The sequence below is a fragment of the Cucumis sativus genome, chromosome 4 (genome assembly GCF_000004075.3).
Source record: "Cucumis sativus cultivar 9930 chromosome 4, Cucumber_9930_V3, whole genome shotgun sequence".
NCBI classification, from domain to species: Eukaryota; Viridiplantae; Streptophyta; class Magnoliopsida; order Cucurbitales; family Cucurbitaceae; genus Cucumis; species Cucumis sativus.
In genome coordinates this window covers 18,706,324-18,718,791 of record NC_026658.2, presented here as the reverse complement: position 1 = coordinate 18,718,791, position 12,468 = coordinate 18,706,324, and the positions used below count along the sequence as shown (strand labels likewise).

Below are 12,468 nucleotides of genomic sequence, written 5' to 3'. Positions count from 1 at the left end.
ACAAAATATTCAATATGAGTCAACTTTTAATCATAAAGAATCTTCGATTCTTATGGTTCATTTTGAACTCTATGAAAAAGTTTCAAAGTTGATGTCGTCTGATGTTGGTAAAATCATCCAGCTCCCACTTATTCTTTCTAGTTTGGCCAAAATTGAAACTAAACATTCAAATTTCAAACTATAGATGATTGAGTCGTAAATCTATAGATGTGTGAGTTGAGTTATTTTCGTTTTAGCTAACCTAAAATTTAATAATACTCTTAGGTTGCTTTCTAACTCACCAACATACCACAAATAGAGAGAAAAAATAATATATTATTATTTTAAATTTATTATAAAATAGACGATAAAATGTGTCTTTTTTTTTTCAAATTCATCTATATAAAATAAAAGATTCAAGTACGAGCCTATGTACGTTAAATTAACCTATTAATTTATGTTCATGTTGAAAGTAACATGGAATAGCATGTATATTGGTTAGGATATCTCTATCAAATATGACCTAACTTATACTCGAAATAATTAACAAACTTGAACCTTCTGTTAAGTAATAACACAAATCTCAAAGTTGAACTTCAATTTTAAATTTCAAATCTCAATAAATCTAAACGAAAACATTGTAATATGAAAATTTAATTCAAACCCGAGATACATAGACATACATAGACGTATATGATTAATTGAAATTTCACCTCTGCCCACAATTTTCATGAGGAAGTCAAAGGCTAAAAATGGCTCCAAACTTTGTGTGATCACTTTCACGTGCAACTTGCTTTCCCCATATTAAATAAAGTAGCTTAAAGTTAGGGATTGCATTTAAAAACCACATTTCTCAATGCTCAAATTTGCTATATTACAAAACTTGCCCTTTCTCTTGTTTTGTCTTTATTTTATCAAATGAAAACATTACTATTAAATTTACTTTATTCTCATACCTTATCTTGTTGGGTGATTTATGGATAGGAAAAAAAAAAAGATAACTTAGATTGGTTAATTTCAAATGTGTGGGTGACATGTTAAACCACCTACTTCTACGATTATAATTAATATACATAGTTACTTAATTAGGAATAGGAATAGTTAGGTCCATCAACTCAACTCGAAACAATATTAAAGTTTATCGAGCAACTTTATTTTTCTCTCTTAATGTATTTTTTGCAATATCGGAAGTTTATAACTTTACCTACTAATTCCAATCTACTTACTCTAGGTTTATTACATCGATGCAGTAGACTAAATACCATAGTCTTAATCTATTTCACTTTTATATAATAAAAGTAAATTGACATGACAAGTAGTGTACAAGAGTGTAGAACAATGTAATCAACGTTTAAACATTTATAGAGTTTAGATTCTATTTTTGTTAGAAAGTTTTGTGATTTGACTTGTAACCTTTTATTATCTTTAATATTCTATTATTTAAGCTTTTCGTAAAAGGATGGTGTTTGGTATGTATATGGATACAAATCTACCATATCAATTACTGTAAAATTAAGCTTATTTTGAAATAGAGTGACCAATACAAGACAAATTATATAAAAAGAATAATAACAATAACTTTCAATTTAATATTTGTGTCAAAAAAGAAACTATGTTTGAATTTATTGAAAAAAAGTTCAAAATAAAAACTGATGATGCCAGTGGGCATGAAATATCAGGAACATATTGATTACAGTTAACTTATTTAGAGATATAAATTGATAAAATCGATTGCACATGAGTTATTTAGATTAGGATATAAATTGATATTTTATTAAGGAATAATTTAATTATCAGTAACCATTCTTACATCTAAAGGAAATATATTTTAAGTGAAGTAAATTGACCAAAAGAATATATTCTTCAAAACAATATCAAATTGAAAAGCATATCTGAAACCAATTTTGACCATCTTTTATCCCTAATGCAGTGTTACAGATATTGATCAACAAATTCTAAATCCTACAACCATGTAAATACAATGATCTCAATCCGAAAACTACTACAGTTGTTGCATTCAATTCAAGTGGAGGGATTAAGTGTTATGTGTTCATATATATACATACAAGCTTCAGTTTTGAGCAATACAAGAGTAAGGCCATTTTGAGTACAAAAAGCCTAGAACAGAGTTCAGAACAAAAAGTTATGGGAAAAGACACAATGGTAAAAGAAAAAAGTTATGCATTTGGCTCTGTTTTCCTTCCTTTTTTTTTTTTTTTTTTCACTTTTTCTTCCTTCTCTATCTCCTTACATTTTATGGAGAAGAAGATCATAATAATACACAAAAACAGTGGGAAAATATGCAAGTTTCTAAAGGCCTGCCACCTCTGTGAACTTTGACCTGAAACTGCATCAGCAACAAGTTTCTTAATCAGATGATATTTACATTTACACACTTAAAAAAGAACATCTTTCATCAAGCAATGCCTCTTTTGCTTTGCTTTCCTCTACTCTGCTTACACTTTTAAAGAAACTCCTCCACTTATCATTTTTATAATAACCTTCGCATTTCTCGCGTCGACACATGTTCATCAGAAAACCGGTAGTCTTCTTTTTTATGTTACATATGGCATGCGAGAATAAGAAACAGTGTGAATCCCCATTGAGTGATCATATGACAACGATCTGCGCCAGCTGCAAAATCAAAGAGTCAATCGAAAAGGTTTTCTACAATGGAGAGTTTGGGATTGTTCAATGAAATATATGGGACTTTTGTAGTTAAAAGATTGTTCAGTTAGTTTCCTACCAGAATCAATTTGTTACTCACATGGAGATGGTGCAATTGATGGATTTGCGGGGTGATTGGAGTCGCTTTTGGAAGGTGGTTGAACATGAGCGTAAATGACGTTTGGCAATGGAGTTAATGCCGGAGCTGGTGAGACGGGTGCTGCTGGTGGGTTGATTTGATGTTGTGGTGATGGCGATGCAGCAGAATGATCAGGAGATATATTGGGTGACGCAAGCGGGGTTAAATGAGATTGCTTTCCTTCTTTCCTACCAGACTTCCTCTTGTATCTATATTGACAACCAGGCGGCTTAGCCGTATAACTTCTCTTAGGTGATGCTGCATTTCTTTCAGGGGCAGGCGAACCATATTCTGGTGCACCCTTCTCGGTTGCAGGAGCAGGTGAAATTGCAGGGGTTAGAGGGGTGTGATGGTGGTGGTGGTGGTGAGTTGGAGGATGATGTTGGTTATGGGGCTGGGGTGTAGGAGCAGGAGAAGGTGACCTTACGGGGCCATTCCCATCACTGCCATTGAGGGAGTGTTTAAGAATAGAAGAAAGGCGAACTTGTTTCACCTTACCAAACTCCGTATTATTCAGGCCGAGGTTGCTAGAATTAGAACCTGAGATTGTTTGAGCTAGCTGCTTCAGCCGTCGCATCGACGGAGTATTTCCAACTTCAAGAAGTACAGACGTCTGGACAATTGTAGGATCTGTCACGGTTGAACCTTCCGCATTCCAAAGTTTAATATATAAAATCTGCATTTAGCACAAAACAACTAATAACCACCAAAGATCAAACTCAAGCATTTGCTAGATTTTACAACATAAGTGCAAAGTAATTCAAATATCAAAGCACAACTCCATTGAAACTCAGAAAGTAATAATAATAAGTTCAAGAAATACAACTTCTTTTTACAGAAAAAAACAATAAAAACAATTTTGGTAGCTAGTATACTCGTGAGAGACAAATTAAGGTCTTGATTGCTAACAATCTTATTTTTAAAGTTAGAAAATGAAAAACAAAAACATTATTCATAGGAAACCTAAATTCATCCAATCAAATCAAAGCATCAAAAATGAAATGAGCAGATAGAGAGACACAAAACCTCATATGGAGCTAGTCTTAATCCCGCCTCCAGTTGGCTGGTCAGTTCGCTGAAATGTACTTGAATCTGATGAATAGAGAAGTTCAATGTAAAGTTGAAAAGAATTTGCACTTTTTGCAAAAGAAATGCACTCTGTGGCGGGATTATCGTTATTCCTCCGGGGAATTTCAGCACTTCAAACGAATAGGCCTCCCCGAATGTGGATTTGGTAATGCTGAGGAACTGATTTGTTACTAGACTTGTAATGATTGACCTGATTAAACTTAGATACGTTGACGAGATTTCCGAATCATCAGTATCTGGATCGAGGCTGAAAACAACTTTTGTACGGTTTGATCCAGACAACGGTTCTAGAGACAGTATATTCACCTGATTTGAAAGAGCATTGAATCAATATGTGTTAAGCATATAGAGTGCACAATCAATGAGAATGAAAAAGAGTACATACTTTGATAGAAGGTATAGGGAACTCTTCAAAAATGTCGGTTCGGAGTTGATCAAAATTGTCTTCCAGCAAAGACACCGATCTCTCAACATTAAATGTTGCAACAATATCATGACCTGGAAACAGAAATTAGTTAGCGATAGTATATTAAGCCAATTCGATTCTTGTTAAAGAATGCATCTTGACTTTCATCATTAATACAAGTTCTTGCTGCACACACATAGTATGTTAAGTTTTCGAGATGGAAGGATAATCTTTAGAAACTACAATGTCAATTACAATTGTTCTAACTATACCCAGATCAAACGGTTCTGTGATGCCAAACAATTTTAAGAAGTCAACATACTACTTTTGCTACTATTATGGTCACAAAAACAATGCTGAAGACATCAACAAAAACAAGAGCAACTAAAAAAATGATGCATCCTCCCACCCACAAGTCAAGAAACTTTCGCAACAATACGTTTACTGACCTCAAAAAACTTGCAATTTTCCATCATCTGGGATTGTGGAATCAATACCTTGCTTCAACACATGAATACTAGGCAACAGTCTACCCAGATGGATATCAAATAACATCATGGTTTACATAGATCTACTGAAATCAACTTAAAACTAGTTTATGAACTAGCCATATAACTGGTCATGTGATGATTGAAACTTGTAATCATAGTTCCACTGAATGTATTGTGATTAAAAAAATGAAATAACCATATAACTCATGCTTGATTTCAAATTGATATATGCAACTTAACAGCCAAAATAGATCATTTGGAAAAAAAACCAAAACACTGTTCTGAATCATTATGCACAAAACAATTTATCCCTTTGACAAAAGGGGAGGGGAAGCTAAGAAATCCACCATAACCGAAAAGAAGATCACAAGAAGGCTCTTGAATTGTCGAAGTATTTGGACAATGAGTTGTACTAAAAAGCTGAGACAAGCCAAATCCAAACTCCTTGAACTCAAAACCCTTTCTACAGTCTACAGATCAGTTCAAACCAAAGGCAAAGAAAAATCTCCATGCATCATTATAAAACAACCTTTTAACCCTGTGACCCTACCAATCTAACCCATATCCAAGGAGAAGAGCAAGTCACAGATTCACAGGCAACCCGCAAAGTTGTTTCACAAAATGGATGATCTATTTAAAATACAAATATCTAACTTTACACTAAAGAAAAGCCGAACCAATCGTGATCTCAATATAAATTGCACTCCAGCTGCGTATGGATGGATGGTGCAGACAGTTTGGAGAAATTATGTTCTTCCAATTTCTTATTTGAATGGTGAGGCTTCTCACATTTAAGGCAACACTTATGAAGGGAAGAGGTATACGACAGCAATATTCCTTAGTCGACTGAAGTAAATGATTATATTAAAAGAGAAAACAAAAGAGAAAATCTTAGCATTTCCACAAGTACATAAAAACTAAGAAGTGGGTAACAGTACTGACATCCAATTAGTCAGAAGGGAATGATTATTGAATAATTATATGCTATATCCAAGTTTTGACAAATGACGTGACGAAGGTCAATTCTACAAGTTTTAGCCAGCATACGAGTTCACTGGTTTAGGTACCACTTCCCATCCTTGAGGTCGGAGTTTCAAATCTCCACCCATATTTGCGTACACATACATACGTACAAATTTTAAACGTTACATTTTTCCCTATTTACTTACTTGAGCCAATAAGCCAATTTTTTTGGTTGAAACAAGCAATCCACGCTCTCGATACTTCTTCCTTCTTGTTTTTTTTAGAAGGGGGGGATAAAGGAAGGTATAGATGTCCTCTGAGTAAAATTTCTCACTAATGTTGCACTAATGTTGAAGATAAGTAATTAATTTAATTATGTAAAGGATAACAAGCATAACTGATTCTTAGACAATCTTAGTACAAGCTCCAATGAGCTGCCCCGTGTTTAATTAGGAAATATGATAATCAAAGCCTGAAAATCAGGGCCTTCCGTTACTCAAAACTACTACTGATTTTTTCTACTTCTCACTTCCGCAAACCAAAACGATTCTACAGGCAAGCCTTTAGGAACCCACCGAGAAGAACGCCATAAAAAACTCAACAAATTCCAGATCAAAATTAGTCCAAATCCATCAAAGAAACCAATCTGAATCCTTCTAATAGCCCTCATTTTCCTCAGCCAACACAGAACCACACACAATCAGTAGAAATACAAGCAACAAAATCTAAAAAATCCAAGCCAGATTCTCAAAACAATGCCCAGATCTATTTACCCCACAAAAGAAAAGACAATGAAGGAACCCTTAAAAACCCCCCAAAAGATATCAGAAATCGATGAAGAATCCCACCTCGATACGACGGATTGAGATCCAGATCCTTTTGATCTGCATAATGGAGAAAAGGGGGCAGCCAAAAAACAGCAGAAACGAACAAGGCAACGGATAATAGGAGAATGAAGATGCATCTGAAGCCAATGAGTCTTCGAATCGAAACACACCCACAACAGCATCGACCATCGGCAACCAGACCGGAGGGCCTGGAGTCGATGGCGGAGGGCAGTGGCTGTTCTCCGTCGTTTTTCCCCATCGGGAACAATGCCGGAGAAGTGGGTCAAGGGCCATTCCGGGTGAAGTTGGAGTTGGGTGCGGCCATTATTGCGGTGGAGTGAGAAGAGAAGAGGAAGTAGGGAGTGAAATTTGAATGTGGGTGTGTGTAGTAATATGAAAGAAGTTAATTGTGAAAAATAGTGATAGAATTGCTTGGGGATTGAAAATTTCTACTTTACTTTTGGGGGTTTTTGTCTTAGATTGATTTCTTGAAGTGGGTCATTCAAATTGAAGTTGAAGATTAAAGAAAGATTAGGACATTATGCCATTTTTATTTTTTCTCATTCTTTTTTAAAATTTGGCTGTTAGGGTTTGGATTGAAAATGAATAACTTGAACAGTAAGTGAACTGCAGATGACAACTCTACTCTTTTTCGGGTCCTTTTGGATGGTCGACTACTCACTTACCCAATACCCACTCATCCTTTTCTTTTTATAATAAAATTCAAATGTGTTTGAAATTGAAACTTAAAGCCTTTGTGGCTTGCAATAATATTTTCCAATTTCATTTCTTAAGACACAAATACGTTGATATCAAAATAATAACATCATTATACATATGATTGATGATATTTATTTTAATTATATGATAAAAATAAAGAAGATTGATATATATTGCAAAATAGTAAAAAAAAGAAAAATAAAATATCACTTACCCACCCACTCTTTTTTCGTGAACAATGGACCACAAAACTGTGAATGGTGATATTTTCTTCAATGTGTTGTATTTAATAATCATAATAATTTGTAGTTCTAAATTATATTATCTTGTTATTGGTGAATATTTGTTTCAATTTAGACATTCAAATTCTTCTATTTATTTTATAAGTTTTTATGAATGGAAATTTCTAGCCTCCCATATTTAACCGTCAAATATTTTTGAGCCATTAGATTTGTTTGGTCGATACTAAATTGAGATTTTCAAGCTAAAGTATTGTATGAATACTTTTATATGTTTGTTTCACTTCAAGCGATAGAAAGGAAAACTTGTATTACACATATCATTAGAAATTTAGCAACACATGAATAGGAATTGCACCTTTTTTTTTATTGATAAGTCTCTCAATTAGAGTCTTAACATGACATATCTATGAACCACTATATATGCACATAATGAAACAAGCAGACACATACTTCCTTCTTCTTACTACTATGCATTGTAATCCATTGAGAAGTGATACTCTAAGCTTAGGGGGAGCCTAAGTCATTCAAACAAAAGAGATTTTGTCAAACTTAAAGGGAGTTCAAGTTCTTAAGAGAAGGAGTCTCTATCTTAGAGCGGGCCTAAGACCATCTCCACTAAATTTGCCACTTAGGGGACCCTAAGTTACCAAGATGGAGTCTCAAACTTAGGGAGTCCACTAAATTTGTCACTTAGGAGACCCTAAGTTACCAAGATGGAGTCTCAAACTTAGGTAGTCTAGGTATTCGGTTGAGTGATATAAGTTACGTTAAAGAAATTTAGAGGTAGAAGTAATGTTTATATTCTTAATTAAAAAATATACAAGGTTGAATTTGAAAGTTAGGTTGAAGAAATTTAGAGGTAGAAATAATGTTTATATTCTTAACTAAAAAATAAAAAACTTGAAAACCAAATTGTTACCAAACAAGGCCAATATAATTTTTAAAATTGATTCTTTTCGAACTAAGAAAACTTCAAATAAACTTATATGTTATTTTTGCAATAATATATTAACGGTTTTAGTTCATATATTAATAGTGAAAGTAGTTTTTTTTTAACGAATTTTAAGTTCAAGTGTATTTTTGAAATTTTTCAATAGTTTAATTTAGGGGGATTTTTGAAACAAAACTTTAATGGTTTCCATTTATACTAATGAACCGTAAGAGTAGTTTAAAACGCTATTTGAAAGTTTGAGAGTAATTTTGAAAGTTTGAAGGTATTTTTGAAAATTTTGAAAGTTCAAGATATCTTTGACACAAAATGTAAAGTTGAGAGATATTTTTTAAATTTTAACCTAGTATCATATTTTCAACCGTAAATCATTTCAGTGATACTCATTTCCAACATGAAACTCAAGTCATTAATAAACTTTTTTTTTGTTCCAAAAAGAAATTTTGGATCACTAATCAATTGTCATTTTCCTTTCTCAAATTATTGACAAAAATAGAAACCATCAAATTTGGGGCTAGTTTCAAAATTGACCGAATTAAAATTTAAGGCAATAACGGATTGATTCTGATGATGTATCATATGCTTTTTGTCTTGACTATTAGATTAAATTAATTATTTTTATACGAATAAATATTAAGATTTGGAATAAAGTCCAAACCTAAAAGAATAGGATTAATTCGGTCTAAAGGTCAAATAAAGCCAATATCAAATTAATTAGGGCACAAGGACCAAGTTCTATGCCCTGACTCACCGAACAACTGAAATCTACCAAACCAACATCCGATGGTCACTTTTATTAAAAATACGATTGGGATTTTTCTTAGTATAAACCGATTAGGTCAGGTTAAGAAAGTGACTTATCTGACCGATGATCACCCCTATTCACAAACACGTTGTTGAACATTTGTGTTTTTTTCAATGTTATGGTGCTTGATTCTCTTCCCGATTGGCGCATAATGAATGTTAGGTTACATGTTGAATTTGATATATGGCATGTTCCACCATAAATAACCAATAGCATCAAATCATTAATAATCTCTCATGAAAATGGCTGAAATGTTACCCATTTCAACAGTATTTCTCTATTCTCTTAAATCTATGTGTTTCTGCGATCCATCAACAAGTACAGTAATGACCACCTTCACTGTGGATAACCAACTCTAAGTTACTCAAAAAATGAAATAATTAAGTTGCTATGTTTAATTAACCTTAACCTCAGACCTCATCAAGAAATACCTTTTATTAACAGAAAAATTGTAAACTTTAGATACTCAATCTACACTTATTTAAGCATTGAATGCAAAACAATCCTCTTCCTCCACAAGTTTTTAATGGTTGCGTCTTTTGCAAAAAAATAGAAACGGACCAAAAATCTACACTTAGCAAATAGTTTTCATCTTTTGCAAATATTTGACAAGTACCTATCTTATTCATTTTATCCCTTTTCAATGCTTTCATGCATCACTGCTCCCACATAATATATTGGTTAACTTATAAAAAATACACATGAAAGCTGATGTCTAATTAAAAAGAGGAGCGCTTGCAAAAATAGCAAAAAAAATTATGATAATAGAGCTCATGTCATTATATTTTTTAAATTGTAAAAGTAGTAAATTTAAAAATAAAAAATATTTTGATACCTGTTTGCTATCACTAATTACTTACCATATTTGTCATATTCACAATCGGAATAAAACAGATGTTATATGTTGTTCTTAAAAAAATATTTCTAAAATTTCAAAAGTTTAAAAAATGTTGTTAAACTTTTGAAAAAGATTCAAAAATATTATTACACTTAGTTTTAGTTTTGGAGGGAGAACATTAAAGTTTTGTTTCAATAATTTAAATTGTAATATAAATAATAGATATTTTTACTAAAACAATAAAATATTTTATAAATTTTCAAAAATATCTATTGAAATCAAATTTTATGTAAAATTAATATTCAATATATCAATAAACATCGATATTTTAAACGTTTGTTTTAAATTCCACAAAATTTTGCAAATTTTTTCAAAGAAAATCTCCTTAAAATATATAAAATAATAACCAATAATTTTTTTTTAAAAAAAAAACCACACTGATAGATCTATCAGACTATCACGGTGTTAATAGACAAATACATTTTTTTTATTTGATAATTAACTATATGTTAATTACAACAATAACTATTGAGATTGATTGTATTTGTGATATATCATTATGTGTTAATAATCAAATAAATTTAAAACTATGGTTTTTTAACCTAAAATTTTGATTTTGATTTTAGTTGGTGAGAAAATTGGCACAAAATTTGGACTAATTAAAGTATTTTTTAACTTTCTTAAATTTTAGGGTATTTTTGAAACAAAACTTTAATGGTATCCATCCAAAACTAACGTGAATGATATATTTTTTTTCTTTTTCTATTTTTTAAAATTTAAGAGTAGTTTTTAAACTTTTAAAGTTTATGACTATTTTTGACACAAACATCAAAGTTTACGACGCACATTTTTTGTAATTTAAGCTATTAAAATAAACACGACATTTTCACTTTTGAAATATCTTTTTTATTTAGGTTGTTTTTTAAATATACCAAGATGAACACACAAAAAATATTTATAAATCTAACAAAACATTATTGTTTATCAATCATAGGTAGTGATAGATCACTACTATAATTTACCAACACTACACTACAAGAAACCGAGGAATTCCCGATGTCGAGACGGGCATCGAAAAACCAAATGTCGACATAAATGACCAATATCGATGTAGGCACTATGGCGTCAGTTTAGGCAAGCAAGCTCGACATCTTAATTCAAAATGTCAGCCTTGATCCGTCATTTTTATTTTTTTTTAATTTATCATCCAACTTCTTTGACGCACAGGAAAACAACGTCGGACAGAAACATCGGGAAGGTTGAAATAAATATGTAACTGTTGCGCTTTCCCCGATGCAATGGAGGAAAATGCAAGAGAATATATAAATAATTGTTTTAAATGTTAAACTTTCGTGAATTTGATGTTTAATTTAAATTTGAATTTTTGAAAAATGTTAGATAGCTTGTAATTAAAAAGGTTGACGTAATATGTGGTTAATTTATTTTATGGCTATTCTATAATAATACTAGCCTAGTTTTTTATATTAAAATTAGTTAGATAGCTTTTAATTAAGTATGTAGGAAGTGTTACGTATGTTGGAAGCGTTAGGTAGATTTAAACTCAGTTTCTAATATGTTAGTAGTGCAAGATGAGAGATTGAACATAGTTTATTGATGGAGTAAGTTGGAGTATTTGAGAGAAGAGATATAAAACTAATCCAACATATTTATGTTTAGGGATTTTAATCGAGAGTTGGATGAAACTTAGGGATAAGTTTTCGATTGAGTACAAAGAAGAAGTTTCCCAATTTCCTCAATTTTTAGAGTTGGACATAGCGCACGGTTTCACAACCATTTACTTTGTAATCAAGTTCCTTCGCACCGTCGTCTATTTCTCATCCAAACTTTCAAACGAACTATTGGTTTCTTCCATTTTAATAAGGTTTTTTGAGTCTTTACTATTGACGCCATTATAATTCTTTTAGTTGTCATGTTGCTTTGAAATTCTTCTTTATGCTCCGTTACTTCGAATATTGTCATGCACAACGTGGTTTGGTTTGTATTTTGAAAAACTTGAATATTGTCATTAATAGAAATGTTATAGTTGTCATCTCTGTTATTTTGGAAGACCGAAAAGAGAAGAATAATTTGAATAATTTTTTGTTGTTAACGGGATACATTTTAATTGCACCTGCTATTATACCATCATATTAAATTCAAATTGTTATATGTTAAATGCAGCAATGATAAGAATTTTAAATTTAAATTGAAAAAGAGAATGTGAAGAAATAATTATTCAAAATATTTGGCACAGTAAAATTTTATATTTTCTATTATTATTAATTTATGTATGTTTGCATTAGTTTAGTTATAATATTTGAATTAAAAATATAATAAGATTTATTAATTAAAA

General features: G+C 31.6%; 1 protein-coding gene across 2 annotated transcripts; it reads right to left on the bottom strand.

The window, feature by feature from the left end:
• Positions 1-1,966: 1,966 nt before the first annotated feature.
• Positions 1,967-7,117, bottom strand: LOC101216010 (hypothetical protein). Of its 2 annotated transcripts, none has more exons than XM_031884356.1 (5): positions 6,583-7,117; positions 4,260-4,372; positions 3,812-4,180; positions 2,726-3,461; positions 1,967-2,613 (listed from the first exon to the last, which is right to left on the bottom strand). In XM_031884356.1, exons 1-4 carry the CDS (start codon positions 6,818-6,820, stop codon positions 2,739-2,741), a joined length of 1,443 nt encoding a protein of 480 aa, XP_031740216.1. In that variant the 5' UTR covers positions 6,821-7,117; the 3' UTR covers positions 1,967-2,613; positions 2,726-2,738. The 2 variants fall into 2 exon arrangements, with proteins under 2 accessions (XP_031740216.1, XP_004144318.1); XM_004144270.3 differs by having other exon boundaries at positions 2,747-3,461; positions 6,583-7,111.
• Positions 7,118-12,468: the final 5,351 nt, after the last annotated feature.